The sequence below is a fragment of the Arachis ipaensis genome, chromosome B07 (genome assembly GCF_000816755.2).
Source record: "Arachis ipaensis cultivar K30076 chromosome B07, Araip1.1, whole genome shotgun sequence".
Lineage (NCBI taxonomy): Eukaryota > Viridiplantae > Streptophyta > Magnoliopsida > Fabales > Fabaceae > Arachis > Arachis ipaensis.
Genome location: NC_029791.2, coordinates 116,879,278 through 116,899,861, shown reverse-complemented (window position 1 = coordinate 116,899,861; position 20,584 = coordinate 116,879,278). Strand labels below are relative to the sequence as shown.

Sequence of the window (20,584 nt, the reverse complement as noted above, 5' to 3'; positions counted from 1 at the left end):
ACAATTTCTGTGGGATAGACTCTCACTCACCTGAGACATTACTTGGACGACCCGATATACTTGCCGGTCTATCTGTGCGAAATGTGCGGAGCCAGTTTCGTGCACCAAGAAATAATCCTCGAAAGCTCGGCTGGGATGACTTATGATCAATCAGTCAAGTTCGACTTCCCGGTCTCCAAAAACTAAGCGGAATATAAAGCCTTGATAGGGGGTTTGCTCCTTGCCAAAGAAGTCAGAGCGTCGCGAGTCGAGGTCAACAGTGACTCCCAAATTGTTACCTCCCAGGGCAACGGGACATATCACGCTAGGGACTCCTTACTTCATAAGTACTTGGAAAAGGTGAAAATGTTGTGTGAAGATTTCGAAGAGGTCACGATTCAACATGTACCCAGAGAAATAAATGCGAGAGCTGACCTCCTATCGAAGATGGCAAGCACAAAGCCAGGCATGGAAAACCAATCTTTGATTCAAGGGCTGGTAAAGGAGCCGTCGGTAACTCTCTACGTAACATAAGCGTTGAGCCCTTCCTCATGGATAGATCTGATCATCCGTTTCTTGGAGGACAGCGAACTCCCTGAGGACAAGAAGGGTGCTAGAACGGTAAAATAGGAGGTGACCAAGTATGTAGTGATACTGGGCCAGCTGTACAAATGAGGGCTTAATCAACCCCTGCTGAAGTGCTTGCGGCCCGACCAAACGGACTACGTCTTGAGCGAAGTCCATGAAGGATGATTTGGCCACCATATTGGGGGAAAGGCGTTGGCCAAGAAGCTTGTTAGATCTGGATACTATTGGCCTTCCATCATGTCGGATGCACAAGAGTTTGTGAGGAAGTATAGAAGATGCCAAGAGAATGCCAATCTTATCTGAGATACGAGTTTCCCTAGGTAAAGTACCGTGGCTTGCCACCACGTGTTCCAAGTTGATACTCGATACTCTGTTGAACCTACGATGTAAGAGGTGACCGGACACTTATAAATTCCCAGGAAGATTCTCCCATTGAGCAATTATATATAAATAAGAAAAACCAAACATAGAATCTTGGGGATGCGCGTCGGGGGACAGTCTAGGGTTTAGCAGCCGGACTTGTCGGGTTGGCTTGATAACCGACAGATGAGACTCATCAACCATAGGACAGGCATACATCATGTGCATATTGTTTGAATTGCTTGTTTATGCATTAATTGGGAATGCCTAATTGATTATAATATGCTAACTGTTATACTTGTTATCTGTATTACTTGTATTCTACCTGTGTTTGCCATTGTATGCTTGTCTGTCTGTGCAAATTCACCGGAGATGGAGGAACGGATGAAGGGTGGAGAGATTTAGTGTTCTAGCTAAGTTTTAGTTAGGTTTAGGAATCCTTAGAAGACCACCCATCTACGGTTTCTGGTTTAACCCTTTATGCTTTATAATCTGAGTGTCGGTATTCTAGGATTGCCTCTGGCATTGCTAAGACCTTATATCTTATGTAGGTAGCACCTTTACCATGCTGAGAAGCCCCGGTTCTCATCCCATACGTTATTGTTATTTTTCAGATGCAGGTCGAGAGGCACCTCGATAGGCGCCTGGAGTTCTGCAGCGAAGTGGTCATTTTGGGACTTTACTTTTGATCTTTTGTTATATATGTATAGACTCTCCTCATGTATATACTTGTTTTACTTTTGTACCTCTTAGAGGTGTATGGAGAACTAGGACTTTATGTATGTATTTTGGATTGTGGGTTATGTATATATGTATGTAAATATTCTCCGGCCAGCCTTAGCTTCGCAGGCTGAGTTAAGAGCTTGTTATTTTGTACTCTTGACTCTCTGTTATTACTTTCTATATATATATATGTTTATGATCTTTAGCTTTCTTCGTACGCAAGCAATCCTTAATCTTGAGTGTTGCGCTTTTGATTTTACAATTTTTTTTTACTTATTCTTCAAGGCTCTTAGTATACTACCTTCTTTCAACTATTATACATATGTACATTTTATTTTAGAGGTCGTAATACCACACCACCTTTGTTTTACGACTTAAGTGTAAAACTCTGTGTGTTAGGGTGTTACATTCATTATCCAAATCGTTTAATTCATCAAACATCGCATTCTGATAATCCTCAATTGGTAATTCATCTTGTCTCATTATTCTTATGGTATTGAGATTAATTTCTAAAGGTAAAACTGCATCGTGATCATAAACCAATTTTTAAGGAGACATGTTTGTCGATCCTTTGGGTTAATTTCGATAAGCCCATAATACTTGGCTTATAGTTTCATGCCAAGTTCGAGGTCTTTGACCATTTTGCTTTTTAATCAAATTAACCAGAATCTTATTTACAGCTTCAACTTGACCATTTGCCTGCGCATAATATAGAGTTGAAGTCACCATAGTTATATTTCTTGATGCTGCAAGCCTACAAAAGTTTTAACACGTTAGCCAATAAACATAGTACCTTGATCAGTACTCAATGTTTGAGGGATTCCGAATCGATGAATTATATGTTCTATAAAATCAATGATCTCATTTTGACCTACTTCTACCAAAGGAATAGCTTCGACCCATTTTATATAATAATCGATAGCCACTCGACCTCTTAACATGGGATAAGATAACATATACTTTATTAGATCCGTTTGAGCAATCACTTTTATAGTCTTTTTTGCAACCATATAACATTTCAATTTCATGCAAGCATAATAAAGAGAAAGACATAATTTCTCGATTGGAGAATATCTTGTCTCAATATCAAACATAACTCGACTTAAATAATAAATGGCCCTTTCATGACCTTCCTCATCATCTTGAGCCAGCATACACCCAATAGTATTCATCGATGCTGCAATATATAATTTCAATGACTCATGGGAACGAATGGTTGCCATTATTGGTGCTTTGGACAAATAATCTTTAATTGAATCAAACGCCTTTTGATGTTCCTCTATCCATTCATACTGAGACTCATCTTTAAGTTTGAATAAAGATGAAAAAACACATGTTTGACTAGAAAGATTAGATACAAAACGTCAAAAGAAATTAACCTTTCTCAAGAAAGATTGTACCTCCTTCTTTGATATTGATAGTGGCAACTCCAAGATTGCCTTGGCTTTATTTTGATAAATAGCAATACCTTTCTTTTGAACTACACAATCCAAAAAGTTTCCTGTAGATACCCCAAATGCACATTTTAAAAGATTCATTTTTAAACTTTTTTTGCAGATTGTGTCAAATGCTTGGCTCAAATGATTGAGATGCTGGTCTATCGAGTTTGACTTAACCATAATATCATCGATATATACTTCTATAAATTTTTTGATAAACTCATGAAAAATAGTATTCATGACACGTTGATACATTGTGCCAGCATTCTTCAAACCAAAAGGCATCACCACTCATTCATAAGTTCCTAAAGCCCTAGGACATCGAAAAGTAGTTTTCAACACATCATCCTTGGCTATAAAGATTTGTTTATATCCAGAATAACCATCCATGATCAAAATTTCATTGCCTGCTGCAGAATCGACTAACATGTCTGCTATAGGCATAAAATATTCATCTTTAGGATTAGCATTGTTTAGATCTATAAAAGCAATGCATACTCGTAATTTCTCATTCTTCTTCATTACTGGTACAATATTTGACACTCAATCAACATAACGAGCTATTCGAATAAACTTTACTTTAACCAATCTTTGAATTTCTTCTTTAACCTTAAGATTGACCTCAGGTGCAAAGCATCGAGGTGCCCGTTTTACTGGCTGAGAAAATGGCTTTAAAGCCAATTAGTGTTTTACTAAAGAACGATCAAGTCTAGACATCTCCTAATAATCCCAAGCAAAACAATTTTTCTACTTAACTAAAAGATTGATTAATTCTGCTCGAAATTGCTTGTCAATATTTTTACAAATATAAGTGGGTCTAACATCATCACCAGATCCCAAACTAATTTCCTCAAGAAGATCTTGAGACTCAAAACCTCTTTCGATATTATCATCATTAATTGAATACTTTTTAAAATTCAAAGGTTCCAAATCGTAAATACAATCAAAAGATAGATCTATTAGCTCATTTGAGGAAAAACAAACTTTATTATCAACCAAATTAGCAATCGAATCATTTTCAATACAAGGACGGTGAGATACATCGACGCAAGATTGGTTAACAATATTACTCCTAAGAATAGGAAAAGAAGTAAAACCTAATTTAGGCCTAAATTCAATTTAAGGAATCAAATTTGTACTAGGAATTGAAAAAACTGAATTGAAATCCCTATGTAATTCAACTTCATCAAAAGAATCACTTCTATCAAAAGAAAGAGTTTATGCAGAATTGAAATTACTTAAATAGCTTTCTAAGGTAGCCAAATAATTTGAGACATCTTGCTTTTTGGCCATGACAAAATATCCTTGAATTATTGACTCTTTTTTTTTTAAAACCACTACTCCCACCCAGTAGGAGGGAAATCAAGCTTTGGCTGACAAAGCTTCACATTAAGTCCTTCTGAAGTCAAAAAATAGCTTTCACAATTATAAGAATTAAGCATTTTATCGACATTAAGAGGTTTCAGTTTTCCATTATACACCTTAAAATCGACATGTAACTGTTCCACATAAAGGCTCGAATCTGCTTTTATCTCTTCATATATTCCTTCATCAATCCAAAGAAGAATACTCTGATGCACGGTCAAAGGTACAGCTCCAACACCATGAATCCAATCTTGTCCAAGCAATGCATTATAGCTAGCCTTCGAAGACACCACCACAAAAATAGTGTTTCGACATGAAGATCCCACTTGCACTTGAAGAGTAACTAACCCTTTTGCAGGGGTTGATACACCGCTATAATCGGTCACTGAAATATTATTAGGGATCAAATCATCAAAATACTTCCCTACCTTAGTTAGCGTTCGTTCTGGCAACAAACTAATTGCTGCTCCTCCATCGACCAAAATTTTGTTAACACAAATACCACTCATATAAGCAGTAACATGCAATAGTTGAAGATGTGACTTTTGCTTTTCTGTTGGCCTTTGAAAAATATCCTAATTCACCTTCTGAATGAATAAAATCAAAAGCTTCTTCATCTTCCACATCATAATCCTCATTCGAATTTCCTTCGTATTCCCCTAAGTATTCAGTTTGTATTATCAAAATAGTGCTTACTATTTCCTCATCACCTTCCTCGAAATATTCTTTACCCAATTCAACATCTTTTTCTTTATCATCAATTGGCGTTACAACAACAGCTTTGCCCTTTTTGAATTTAGCTGGTGAGGGAATCCCTTTAGGAACGAGTTTCCTATCAGACGGGAAGACTATTCAAGAATGAAAAAAAGATGTTTCTCCATTGTCTTTAGAATTCGATGATTCCTTTTGCACTATTTGTCATCCATTCCTTCCACCTCAATTTCCTCTAGCTCTTCCTCAAGGATATGGATAATGGCCTCGATTGAAACCTCGATGACCTCTCTGAGGGTTACCCTATATTGTGCATCTCAATTACAAAACTCCTGACAATTTCGTATCTATTGCACACCCACAGCTTGTGAATGACTCATTGAAGAAGAAAAATTCCTCTAAGAGAGACCAGAACTTTGTCCCTCTTGTCTTCGAGGAGGTTGCCTTTGACGAATTTGTTCTTCTTTATGGGCTAACGCTTTTTTCATTTTTTCTTTCTCAAAGATAGCTGCAGCATCAACATCGAACACAACATTACACCGAGAGCACAAAGACACATATCGATCTTTCAATTTCTGCTGCATCAGAAATTCTAACAATCCTTCACCAACACCCGGATACACTGGTCGAACATTATCTTCAAAATTCCCTAGAACAGTATCAAATTCATAAGAAAAACCAAACATGTTGATCCCTAAGAAAAGCTCTGCAAAATTTGCACCAACATCAAAAGGATCAGAGTCAACCTTCATATCTTTTTCACCATCATCGAACTTTAATCTCCCTTCCATAATTGCTTCTTGAATCAAGTCTCTGAAACGAACATATTTATTAGTCGAATGGCTAATTGCTTGATAAAAGTTACAATAGGTTTCTCCTTTAAATCTTTTATTGAAAGCAATGTCTTGCCTTCTGGCAAGATTAATTGTTTATCTTTAAGAAACACATCAAATATTTGATCTGATTTTGAAATATCGAAGCTATAATTCTTTCCACTCTTATGTTTTGTATCATTAGATCTATCAACATTCGTGATTTTCTTAAGCAGAGAGTATACATAAGGTGGACCATTCTTTAATTCAACTAAATCAACTTCAGAAAATTCAAAATCAAATTCTTCACTTGAGGATTTTATTTCGACATATGAAACCTTTTCTTTTCGAGAAAAAGATTTATTTTTCAACCTTTTCTCATTTTTAAATCTTTCTGTATCCTTTCGAAGAATTTCTATTTGACGAATTCTTTCAACTAAATGAGCTAAGTCAAGTATATCAACATTAAGTAACTTTTGACGTATGTAAAATCTTAAATACATGGTCGCTATTTTCACTACTTCACTTTCAGGACAAGACACATAACATCGACTTCGAGCATTTTTAAAACAAATCACGAAGTCATCTATTGATTCACCATCTTCTCGTTTCAAAGCCACTAAATCAGAAACTGTCACATTCAATTCACCTCTAAAAAATTGAGAATGAAAAGCATTCTCTAATTGTGCCCAAGTTAAAATCAAATTAGGCATGAGGTTAGAAAACTAAGTAAATGCATTCTTCGTTAAAGAAGAAGGAAAAAATTTCATCTTCAAGTTCTCATCATTTGCTAAATTTCCCAATTCAATAATAGATCAAAAAATATGCTCAGTAGTTGATTCACCAACTTCACCCACAAACTTTGTTATTATTTTAGGGTTTTTCACACCTCTTGGTACCTCTGCCGCTTGCACAACAGCAGGAAAAGCAGAAACAAAGTATGGTCGATTCATGAAACCCACATTGAATCCGACTCTATTTAAGCACATCCTCAACAATTCTAGTAACTTGGTATCTCTCACCACGTTGATTAGCTCGCATTTGAGCCAAAACATCATCCGTGTTTTGATCTCGTCGAACCACTCGAAGAATATCTTCTTCAAAATGCATATCACCATCCCTATTGCTAGGCATTTTCATCAGATCCTCTCGGTTCATTTGCATATTTTATTGATCACCTTCATCATAATCAATGATTCGAGCAATCCGCTCAACTTGTCTAGCAAGACGCTAAAATTTTTACTCATGATCAGCCATCATTGGGTTCAATATAGTTGTTATTTGCTGGGTCAATAAATTGACCAAATCATGATTACTTTCATCGACATGCTGTCGAAAAGCAGCCATCGAACCAGGACCATTCGATGTGGAAGCCACTTGATAATCACGAGAAAACTCAAGATGTAATGAAAAAAATGAATTGCTAATTGACATAATTCTAAATCTAATTGGAGGAACATAACCACCCATTGGTGAATTATAACCTGGAGGTAGGCCATAAGGAGGCCAACCAACGGTTACTGGTGGTTGTGCTTGCATCAAAGCAATTTGTGGGCGTGAATTTCACCAGTTATTCCCAACTGGAGGATTAGTAACTGTTGCATTCTCCACTAATGTACCACTTTTAGAACGTGACGTCATCTCCACTGACGTTTGTGCAACTATAACAACATTATTATTTTCAGATGATTTAGTATTAGAAATTTTGTCTGTCATACGTATAATTCTACCACTTCTAAGTTGCATACACTAGATCATGACAAAATTTTTTTGACACACTTAACTTTTAAAACTATCCCACTGAGTGCGCCAATTTGTTTTACAGATTTTAGCAAATTTGGGTGGTTTGATATCTAGGATCTGAGAGCGAAACCTACTCCTCTTGTGAGTACCAGTTCTCGAAAGTGCATAAAAGATTCTTTTAAATCAGCTAAAATAACAAAGAAAAATCTGAAAAAAAAGGATAACTTTGGAAATAAAACAACTGGAAAGGAAAGAAATAGCATTTAATTTAAAGAAAGCAATAAACTACCTTCGATAAAATCGAAGGACTTTGAAATCAAATACAAAGTACGAAAACTCTAAAAGGAATAAAAAGAACAACTTTGTTGAAAAGATAAATTTGTAAGAAGATAAAGATTACAAGAAATTAAAATAAATGTAAAAGACATGAAAAGAACCCTAGAGAAAAGAAAGCTCTTAACAAACTCAGAAATTCGGTGGGAATATAAGAGTGCAAGAGTGTTTTTTGAAATGAGATTTCAATCCTTGTTCTTTTCAATCTTCATCTATTTATAGGACTTTTCGACTAATCAAATTCAAATATATTTCACACGTGTATTAATCTTTAAGTAACTGTTTTCACGCTTTGTATGCTGTGAATAACTGCCATCAATTATCTTCACTCAATAATCTTTTTCGATAAGATTTGTCGATTAACCTTATCTCTCTCCTTGATACATCTCCTTCGACGAGTACTATGTCCTTCGAAAAGTACTTGTTGAGCCTTGACTTTGATATCTCAAAATTTATTTTATTTTTGACCAACGGGTAGTTTTAATTATAACATTTTACTGTTTTCTTTTTAACTTACTGCCTCGTCGATCTTCATTTAATTAGTAAAAAATGAATTAGTTATTAATGTTACCTAAGTTTTCTAAATGAATACTTGTTTGTTTGTAACAAGTAACAACATAGGAGTAGTATTAAAAATGGACAATTATTTGGGAGAGAAGAACCGAATATTGACTCTTAACTTATAAGAAATCTACTGAATATTTTATACATTTTAAAATTCATATATATGGAAATTAGAAACCATTGAAAATTTTTAATCTAAAATAATATTTTATATAAAAAGATATAGAAAGTAAATATTCTTTTTGAATTCCCAAATAATTAAAGGATGATGTTAGTTTGAACACATTTATTTATATTCTGCTCAATTCATTGAATTGAGTTTTAATTTTGAATAAGACTATAGGTTATTTCTGTAACAAAACTCTATTTCATTCATGAATAAAGAACAATTGAATATTACATAAATTAACAAAACCATATGAAATAAAATATGACGAGTCTCAAATCAATGTATACAAAAATGAATCAGCGTTTTATTATTACTCCTTCAAGAATTCATCATAGTATTCTCAACTGGAAATCAGCGTCTTATTATTCCTCCTTCAAGAATTCATCATAGTATTCTCAAAGTTTCCAGTTTACCTGGAAATGAACGTGTTAAGTGTCCTCAGTTTAATAACTAAAAAAAAAAATTATAAAGTAGGAAAAAAAAAGAAACATTTTCCTTTAAGATGAACGGCAATAATTTTTTTTAAGAGTAAATAACCATTTTTTATCACAAAAGATTCGAATATTGACAAAATTAACTATTAAAAAATAAAATTAAAGTTGTATCCATAAAAAATTAATTATGTTCGATAAAAATAACTAATTATTAATTTTTTATTATTTCTATTAAAAAATTAATCAAAATACCCATGCATAATATCCATATCTCTTCTATTATCTTTAACTTTTCAAATTCTTCAACTCAACTCTCTGTTTAACAGCAAAATCACAAAGAGAGTGAGACAAAAGAGATAAACTAAATACAACTATGCTAACAACTATTGATTTTCTTCTTGCAATCTTCTTCAATAGTTTGCCACCAAAAGACTGCTTCGCACACAAACATGGGAATCACAAAAATAAAGCAAGAAGAAACAATTAAATAAGGGGCAAACAAAACAAAAGTTCAATAAAAATCTATAAATAACTATTTATTTATTTTTTAAATAAATTTAAATATTTTATAAATATTAAATAGAGTAAATTAAAATACATACATTAAAAAATGATATTGACATTCTCAAATTTTATATTAATTATCACTCCTCTTTAGTCAGTCCAAGGAACAATCAATGCTTTTCCATCCTTTAGCAAGTACGAAGGAGGGGAAAAAAGGTGTTTGAGAGGGAATAAACAAATAGCTAAGTGTTTCAGATAGAAATAGGGGTGTTAAAATTCTCCGAAACGCGGGGATCCCTATGGGGACTGCTCTGAATGGGAACCTGAAGGTGGGGATTTTTTTCGTTGAGATGGGGATGGGACTAAAATCCCCCCAAGACACGCACGGGGACCCGAGCGGGGATCCCCACCTCGCCCCCGATAATTTCCCAAATTCTTGAGTTTATTTAAATACCCTGAATTTATTTCCAATATAAAGACTTTTTAGGGATTTCACCTATTGAAAACCCTAACCCTACCTTATTTAATGTCTTCCATTCTCTCCTACTACTCCACTTAGCGCCGTTTCGAAGCCCCAACTCTCCAGAAAAGTTCAAAACTCCCAATCCCCATAGAACCAGCTGAAATAGCAACCGAGGGTGCCTCAACAAACTCAGAATCTCTAACATTGTTCTTGAAAGAGATGATTGCCCTGTTTCTCTTTGGAGGAAAAGAGCCTATGATCGTTTGAAACTACACTTAGGAAAAGACTTTTGTAGCCTTCCACATTATCCTTTTCCTTCTGACTTTCCCAATTTTGTCCCTAGGGTTGATTTCTTGCGCTACATTGACTCTTACATCGCGCATTTCAACATTTCCATCAACTACAATTGCTCTGTTGACTCTGCTTTCATTGACCAAAGCAATGGAAAGTGGAGGCTCCTTGTTACCAACAACTCTTCCGGTGCCGACGAGATCTATGAAGCGGAGTTTCTGGTGGTTGCGAGTGGAGAGAATAGTGAAGAGTACATCCCAAACATTAAAGGACTTGAGAGCTATCAAGGAGAGTCCATGCATTGTAGCAAGTATTTGAATGGGAGAGAAATGTACAAGAAGAATGTTTTGGTTGTTGGATGTGGCAATTCTGGCATGGAAATTGCTTATGATCTTTCAACTTGGGGTGCATATACCTCTATTGTCGTCAGAAGTCAGGTAAATTATTTTTCTATCTAGATATGTAACTATTTATATGTCTGTATCTTTGAAAAAGATGGCTTTATAATTTTTGAAATTAGAGTGTTAAATAAATCAACTTAAAATATATATGAGCTATTTAATTATGTGAAGAGAAAGTTTATCTAGCCAGCACTTAATTAGTAAAAAAAAAAGTGAATAATTTTATATAATTAGATATAATCTTGACTTCAAGGGTCAATCAAATTACATCTTAGTGCTATTTTACCATGATACATGCAATTAAGCTGATCGATTTATTGAAATAAGATGAAAACTTTTGCAGTCGATTTTACGTAAAGTTAATAGCTGAGAACAATTAAATGACTTAATTGATTTAACTAAATTTTTAGTTAACTTAATTGATTTAACTAAATTTTTATCTAACAGCTCTCAATTATCAATTTTACGTAAAGTTGACTGCACTTGAATTTTCACCTTAAAATAATTGTATGGCTGACCCAACATGAGTCATATGGAGAGGTCTATATAACGATAAAGGTTAAAGTTGTATTAGTGTATTTTGTTTACTCTCATTCATTGTGGTGTATAAATACCTCACATCGTCCTTTTATTAATAGCAATGTATAATCACATTTTCTATATTAATATCAAATACAATTCACTCTCTTTTCTCTTTGTATCATTCTTTCTTTGTCTTTCTTAGCACACAAGAAACTGGGCATTACTAAGCTCAGTTCATGATTCTTCATTACTTTTTCGATTAAGTTCACATGGTATCAAAGCCTTTTAATCATCCATGGCTATCACACTTCCTTCTATCAGTTTCAAAAATTATTTGGCTCCAATCTTAAATAAACTTGATTACAAAAACTTTGTAACTTAGCAACAACATGCTTTATTTGCTATCAAAGGTTAGAACCTTGAAGATCATATACAAGAAAATAAAATACTTCCCCAATTTGATTCTAATGCAGCCAAAGCAAGCTACCCTACTAATACAACTTAGCCTTTATCCTTATAGTTATATCTCTCAATACAAACTGACAATGCAATAAAATTCTTGTCACACATTTTTAAGTATATTTTTACAGTAAAATAGTATTAATTATAGACTTTTAATTTCTGCCTTCATACATACCAACAACAAAGTGTGATTGAGAGAAAATACAGGCACATTATTGTTAAAATGGATTTTACTCTTTTTGCCATAGCCAAACTTCCTAAAATCTTTTAGGAAGATGCTTTTTTAACAGCTTCCTATTTGATAAATCATCATCCTTCTAAGAGTTTTGTTCCGGCCCGGCCCACTAGCGAGTCGGGTCCGGGTGCAGACTTCCTAGTCGAGGTAGTTGGTGACGCACCCAAGAATACGAGCACACGGTGGAAGCTTCATGTTGACAGAGCTTCCAACCAAGCGTTCGGAGGGGCAGGGATAATGGATGAGCGGATATTTTATACGCTTTTTGGCGTTATTTTTATATAGTTTTCATTATGTTTTGTTTAAGTTTTATTATATTTTTATAGGTTTTTGTGCAAAATTCATATTTTTGGATTCTACTTTGAGTTTGTGTGTTTTATGGTGATTTCAGGTATTTTCTGGCTGAAATTGAGGAGTTTGAGCAAAAGTCTGATTCACAGACAGAGAAAGGACTGCAGTCTGCAGATGCTGTCAGGATCTGACCTCCGTGCACTCGAGGAGCTTTTCTGGAGCTACAGAAGTCCAAATGGCGCACTCTCAATGGCTATGGAAAGCTAACATCCAGGAATTTCTAGAAATATATAATAATCCATACTTTGCTTTGGAAATGAAGACCCAAAACTAGCATTCAATGCCAGCCACCTACCCTATTCTTGGCGTTCAACGCCCACAAGGGAGCAGCTGGCGTCCGATGCCCAAAAGGGAGTCCCAAGCCAGCGTTCAACGCCCCTAAGGGGTATTAGCTCGTGGATTTCACTCAAGCTCAGCCCAAACACTCACCAAGTGGGCCCCAGAAGTGGATTTTCACATGATCAACTTAGTTTATCTTATTTCTGTAATTCTTAGTTAGCATATTAGTATATATAGGAGGAGATCACCCTAAATCCCCCCCCCCATTCGAATACTTCACTACTTTTGTAAAGTATGAGTCACTAACTTCCTAAGGTTAAGGTTAGGAGCTCTTCTGAGTTTCATGGATCAATAATATTACTGTTTTAGTTCAATATGTCTGATTCTATTCTCTTATGCATTCTCGTTCTTTATCTCATGAATTGAGGGTGACCAATGACAATCATCCTTGTTCTACATGGGTTCCGTGCGAGTCCTGGCCCGGATAGCGTTGAACCAAAGCTAGAGATTGCATTGCGGATTCCAATAGAGTACCTGGGCAACTTTGGATATGTGACATGAAATTCCGTTGATCGTGGGTAAGTAAGGTCTTTGTGGCGTTAAGGCTAGAGTCAGAGAAGCAGCACTTTCTAATCCAGAAGATCTGCCTTGTCTGTGGCACCTTGATTAGGATCGTGAAGTGGAGTGGATTGCTTAGAGCTTCATCTTCTACTACAGTGAGAGACCTAGAGGTGGCTTGACAAGAGGACATGAGTCACTTCAACATAGTGGATTGCTGCAGTGGAGGAGGTTAACTTGATGAGAGGACATGAGTTAATCACTTACGGCTGCCATTGAATGAATCAGAAAGTTATTGAAGTAGACAGTAAGAAAAGTTAATCCAGAAAGACAAAGCATCTTCGAAGCCTCAACCGTTCTCATACCATTGATTTCACACCTATCTAGTATCGTTTTATTTATTTATTCTATTTTATGCATTTTCCGTGACAAACTATAATTTTTATCCGCCTAACTAAGATCTGCAAGGTAACCACTGCTTGCTCAAACCAAAAATCTCTGTGGGATCGACCCTCACTCACCTGAGGAATTACTTGGACGACTCGGTATACTTGCCAGTCTATCTATACGAAACCTGCGGAGCCAGTTTCGTGCACCAAGTTTTTGGCGCCGTTGTCGGGGATTGTTCGAATTTGACAAACAATCGGATTATCTTGTTGCTTAGATTAGATCATTTTTACTATTTTATTTGAGTCTTTTGTTTTCTTTTCAAAAATTTTTCAAAACCTTTTCTTTTCTTTATTAATCTTTATCTTTTGTTTGAGTCTTTTGTTCTTGTTCTTGTTAAAGTTTCGAACTTTCTTGTTTCTTTTTCCAAAAATTTTCAAAAAATAGTATCTTTTGTTTGAGTCTAATGTTAATTCTTAAGTTTGGTGTCCTTTGTGTGTTCTTTGTTTTCTCTAAATTTTTGAATTAGTCTCAGTGTTCTTTCTTGGTATTCAAGTTGTTCTTGTTTCTTTTCTAGTTTTGATCTTAAAAGTTTTAAGTTTGGTATCTTTCGGTGTTTGTTCTTTCAATTTTCGAAAATTAGTGTCTCTTGATCTAAAAATTTTAAGGTTGGTGTCTTTTGGTTGTTTTTCTCTCTCTTCATTAATTCTAAAAATAAAAAATATATTTTCTATCTTTAATCGAATTTTCGAAAATTCTTCAAATTTTAATTTCAAATCACTATCTTATCTTATCTTATCTTAAAGTCAAATTTTAAATTTTAATTCTTATCTTTTTATATCTTTTTCAAATCTTCACCTTATCTTTTTATCTTTCTTTAAATTTTAAAAAATATTATCTTATCTTATTTCAAATTCAAATTTCAAATCTTATCTTTTTTCTAATCTTTTTCAAATCTTCACCATATCTTATCTTTTCAAACTTATTTTCAAATCTTTATCTTATCTTGCTTCAATTTCAAAATTCAAAATCAAATCTTTTCAAATTCTTATCTTATCTTTTCTAATTTTAAATTTTAATTTCAATTCTTTTTCTAATCTTCTATCTTATCTTAATTTCAAATCTTTCTTAATTAGTTACTTGTTTTCTCTTTCTTCTTTCTTCTTTCTAACTTTTCAAATCTTTTTAGTTAATTAGCTTTTAATTTCCTATTCAATTAATAAATAAAATAAAAACAAAAAATATTTTATATTTTAATTCTCTTTTCACTTCTAAATTTTTGAATTCTTTACCTCTTTTTATTCGAACTCTTCATTTCATTCTTCTATCCTCATTCTTCTTTCTTCTTCACATCTCATAGGGAGTTCCCTATTCTTTGACATTGAGCCCCCATTCTTTTTCTTTCTTGTCTTCTTTTTCTTGTTTATGAACAGGAACAGAGATAAAGAACCTCTCTTTGATCCTGATCCTGAACCTGAAAGGACCTTAAGGAAGCGTTTACAACAAGTTAAAGCACAACATTCTGGAAGAGACCTCACAGAACTTTTCGAACAAGAAACTGAAAATACAAGCATGGCAGCCAAACAGAACAATGGAGGAGATGCAAGGAAGGTTCTTGGTGACTTTACTACACCCACTTCTGACTTCTATGGAAGAAGTATCTCCATACCTGCAATTAGAGCAAATAACTTTGAGCTAAAGCCTCAGTTAGTCTCTCTAATGCAACAGAATTACAAATTCCATGGACTTCCACTGGAAGATCCACATCAGTTCTTATCTGAATTCTTGCAAATCTATGACACTATTAAGACCAATGGAGTGGATCCTGAGGTCTACAGACTGATGCTTTTCCCCTTTGCTGTCAGAGACAGAGCTAGGCTGTGGTTGGATTCTCAACCTAAAGAAAGCCTAGACTCTTGGGAAAAGTTGGTCAATGCTTTCTTGGCCAAGTTTTTCCACCTCAAAAGATGAGCAAGCTCAGGGTAGAAGTTCAAACTTTCAGACAAAAAGAGGGTGAATCCCTCTATGAAGCTTGGGAAAGATACAAGCAACTGATCAGGAGATGTCCTCCTGACATGCTCTCAGAATGGACTATCCTAGGTATCTTCTATGATGGTCTATCTGAGATGTCCAAGATGTCAAAGATGTTATTGGACCATTCTGTAGGTGGATCACTCCACTTGAAGAAAATGCCTAAAGAGGCACAGGAACTCATTGAAATGGTTGCAAACAACCAATTAATGTACACTTCTGAGAGAAACCCTGTGAACAATGGGGTAGCTCAGAAGAAAGGAGTCCTGGAAGATGACACTCTGAATGCCATATTGGCTCAGAACAAGATCTTGACCCAACAGGTCAATATGATCTCTCAGCACTTGACTGGAGTGCAAGCTGCAGCTAGCAGCACTCAAGACACCTCCTATGATGGAGATGCCTATGATCCAGATCAACCCATGCTGGAAGCGGTGAATTACATGGTATAACCCTATGTAAAACACTTACAACTCCTCTTGGAAGAATAATCCTAACCTTTCATGGAAGGATTAACAGAAGCCTCAGCAAGGCTTCAACAATAATCAAGGTGGAAGAACCCAAAATAGGTTTATCAACAGACCACCATTCCCATCTTCTCAGCAATAGATGGAAACTTCTAAAAGCAGAGCATTTCTAACTTAGCAATCACAGTCTCTGAACTCTCTAAGACCACTCACAGTTTTATAACAGAAACTAGGTCCTCTATCAGAAATCTGGAGGTACAAGTTGGTCAACTGAGCAAGAGAGTCTCTGAGACCCCTCCTAACACTCTTCCTAGTAACACTGAAGTAAATCCAAGAGAAGAGTGCAAGGCCATCACAGTGAACACTGAGGCCGAATCTGATGGGGATTCTCTGGCGTTGAACGCCAGTAAGGAAGTCCTTACTGGGCCTTCAACGCCCATGGAGATACCATCACTGGCGTTGAACACCAGTAAGGAGGTCCTTTCTGGGCGTGCAATGCCCAAAGCAGTACCCTCACTGGCGTTGAACGCCCAAAGAAACACAAGTCCTAGCATTGAATGCCACAATAGGAGTAGTTGGGTACCCCAAGCCCACTGAGAACTCTTCTATTGAAGAATTGATGGAACCAAAGGTTCATGAGGAACCCATTGAAGTTCCCTTGAATGCTTGGTTGAAAATTTTAGAATTTGAAGAGTACTCCTCTTCTGATGAGGAAGAGGAAACTAGGAAAGAGCAAGTTGCTCGGTACCTGGGAATTTTGATGAAGTTGAATGCCAAGCTATTTGGCACAGAGACATTGGAGGAAGAACCTCCAGTGCTCACCAAGGAACTCAATGCCTTGGTTCAGTAGAAACTACCTCAGAAGCTGTCGGATCCTGGACGCTTCCTAATTCCTTGCACAATAGGCACCGTTACCTTTGAGAAGGATCTGTGTAACCAAGGGTCAAGCATAAACCTTATGCCACTCTCTGTAATGGAAAGGTTGGGAATCTGAGGTGCAAGCTGCAAGAATCTCACTAGAGATGGCAGACAAGTCAATAAAAAAGGCTTATGGTCGTGTAGAGGATGTCTTAGTAAAGGTTGAGAACCTTTACATCCATACAGATTTCATAATCCTAGATACTGAGGAGGAAGAGGATGAATTAATCATTCTTGGAAGATCCTTTCTAGCCACTGCCAATGCCATAATTGATGTAGCAAAGGGAGAGCTGATTCTACAGCTATGGGAAGACCACATCTTATTCAAGATGCCTAGCCCTAACTCTCCCTCTGACAAAAGAGAGACAGTTGTGCAACACCTAGTGTTCCAACCCCCTCTCTCAGTGCAAAGTTATACAGAGCCCCCAGACACCAATTCTAAGTTTGGTGTTGGGAAGCCATCATCAAGCACTGAGAATAAATGTACTAAGAAGAAAGTACCTAAAGGGTGGAGGGATAAGAAAATCCCCATTGAAGACCTCTCACCTGGTATGAGAGTTGCCTTCACTGACAACCCAGTCATTCCACACACAGTGAACAAGATCCTGTCTCTAGAGCATGTGGAGCTCATCCATGAGAGCACACGCAAGAAATTCACTATAAGGGGCGAAATTCTAAGCCCCTATTCACCTCCGTAAGGAGCTAACCGTCAAGCTAGTAACGTTAAAGAAGCGCTTGTTGGGAGGCAAACCAACTATAATTAAAGTTATTTCTATTTTTCATTAAGTTTATTTAAGTTATTTAACTTTAATTTTCATATTTGTTTAAGTTTGTGATCATGTGCAGTAGCTAGAACAAAAACAGAAACAGTCAGAGCTGGGAACAGAACACCCTGGAGCAAGCACCTTGCTGGTGTTGAATGCCAGACAAGGAGGCCAGAGTGGGCGTTCAACGCCCATGAGGAGCAGCCTGAAGCTGGCGTTGAACGCCAGCCAGAAGCAGGAGCTGGGTATTCAACGCCCACAATGGGGCAGGGAAGTCGAATTCCCTAGCCTCTCAGGATCAGTGGGTCCCACAGAATCTCCACCTACTCCACCTTCTTCTCTCTCTTAATTTCACTCTTCCCCACATACTCTTTTCTATAAACCCTAACCCAATCACATTCATATCTCTTCCCAAAACCATCATAACTCCCACCAACCCCCACCCACTTCAAATTCAAAATTTCCCACCCAATTCTCACCCATTCATTCGACCCCTACCCTATCCCACCCCTATAAATACCCCCTTCTTCCTACCTTTTATACACACACCATTCATACACTTAAGCCTCACTTGGCTGAACCACTATCCCCCTCTTTCTTCACCTATTATCTTCATCTTCTACTCTTTTCTTCATATTTTGCTCGAGGATGAGCAAAACTTTTAAGTTTGGTGTTGGAAAAGCCTTACTTTTGGTTTTCCATTCACACTTATGGCACCCAAAGTCGGAGAATCCTCTAGAAAGAGGAAAGAAAAAGCAGTTGCTTCCACCTCCGAATTTTAGGAGATGGAGAGATTCATCACCAAAGCTCATCAAGACCACTTCTATGAAGTAGTGGCAAAGAAGAAGGTGATTCCTGAAGTCCTATTTAAGCTAAAAAAGAATGAGTACCCAGAGATCCGAAGAGAAATTCGGAGGAGAGGTTAGAAATTCCTAACTAATATGATTCCGGAAGTTAGAATCTTGATGGTGCAAGATTTCTATGCTAATACATGGGTCACTATAACCATGACACTAGCGTGAACCCACATCCCAAAAATTGGAGCACCATGGTCCGATGGCAAGCACTCCATTGGATCCTCCAGAAGGAGTAGTAGCCGCCATCACTAAGGTGGATTCGTTCCCTTAATTCCCTTTGCTTATGTTATTTTTCTGTTTTTCATGTATTTTGTTTTATTATCTGTTTCTAGTGCATGATCATCCTTATGTCTTAAAGCTATGAATTATTCCATGCATCTCTCACCTTGCTTAAAAGAAAATTTTAATTGAAAAAGAGAAGTAAGATTCATGAACTCGAGTTATATAATAAGAATAGTTCAATTATTTGATGTGGTAGCATTGCTTTTATTTTCTGAATGCGTGAATGAACAGTGCATATTTGATGTTGGAGTTAAGAATGTTTGCTCTTGAAAGAATGATGATAAAAGTGAAGTATTATTGTTAATCTGAAAAATGCAAAAATTGATTCTTGAAGCAAGAAAAAGCAGCAAAAAGCAAAAAAAATGTGGAAAAAAAAGCAAGCAGAAAAAGCCAATAGCTCTTTAAACCAAAAGACAAGAGCAAGGATCCAAGGCTTTGAGCATCAATGGTTAAGAGGGCCAAAAAGATAATATCTTAGCCTAAACAGTTCAAATGAGCTGCTTCCCTAACTATATGCTTGTGGTGTGAAGGTGTCAAGTGAAAAGCTTGAGACTGAGCAGTTAAAGTCGTGATCCAAAGCAAAAAGAGTGTGCTTAAGAACTCTGGACACCACTAGCTGGGGATTCTAGCAAAGCTGAATCACAATCCTAAGGGGTTCACCAAGTTAAGTGTCTGTGGCATTTATGTATCCAGTGGTAATACTGAAAGACAAAGTGCTTAGGGTCACAGCCAAGACTCTAAGGAAGCGGTGTTCAAGAATAAAAAAGAACTGAACTAGGAGAGTCAATAATATCATTTGGATTCTGAATTCCTAAAGATGCTAATCATTCTGAGCTTCAATGGAAAGTGAGATGCCAAAATTATTCAGAAGCAAAAAGCTGCTAGTCCCGCTCATCTAATCGAAATTGAGCTTCATTAAGAACTCTGAGATTTATTGTATCCTTCTCTTCTTTTTTCCTACTTTGTTTTTGGTTGCTTGGGGACAAGCAACAGTTTATGTTTGGTGTTTTGATGAGCGGATATTTTATACGCTTTTTGGCGTCATTTTTATGTAGTTTTCATTATGTTTTGTTTAAGTTTTATTATATTTTCATAGGTTTTAGTGAAAAATTCAGATTTTTTTATTCTACTTTGAGTTTGTGTGTTTTATGGTGATCTCAGGTATTTTCTGGCTGAAATTGAGGAGCTTGAGCAAAAGTCTGATTTTGAGACGGAGAAAGGACTGTAGATGCTGTCAGGATCTGACCTCCGTGCACTCGAAGGAGCTTTTCTGGAGTTACAGAAGTCCAAACGGCGCGCTCTCAACGGCTATGAAAAGCTAACATCCAGGAATTTTCAGAAATATATAATAGTTCATACTTTGCTTTGGAAATGAAGGCCCAAAACTGGCGTTCAGCACCAGCCACCTACCCTATTCCTGGAGTTCAACGCCCACAAGGGAGCAGCTGGCGTCCAACACCCAAAAGAGAGTCCCAAGCCAGCGTTCAATGCCCCTAAGGTGTACTATCTCGTGGATTTCACTCAAGCTCATCCCAAACACTCACCAAGTTGGTCCCAGAAGTGGATTTTCGCATTATGCCCAAGTTAAAATC

General features: G+C 36.3%; 1 protein-coding gene across 1 annotated transcript; it reads left to right on the top strand.

Annotated features, from left to right (window-relative positions):
• Positions 7,286-16,156, top strand: LOC107607770 (probable indole-3-pyruvate monooxygenase YUCCA10). The gene is made up of 3 exons (XM_016309674.1): positions 7,286-7,380; positions 10,531-10,915; positions 16,028-16,156. The coding sequence occupies exons 1-3, from the start codon at positions 7,286-7,288 to the stop codon at positions 16,154-16,156; spliced, it is 609 nt and encodes a 202-aa protein (XP_016165160.1).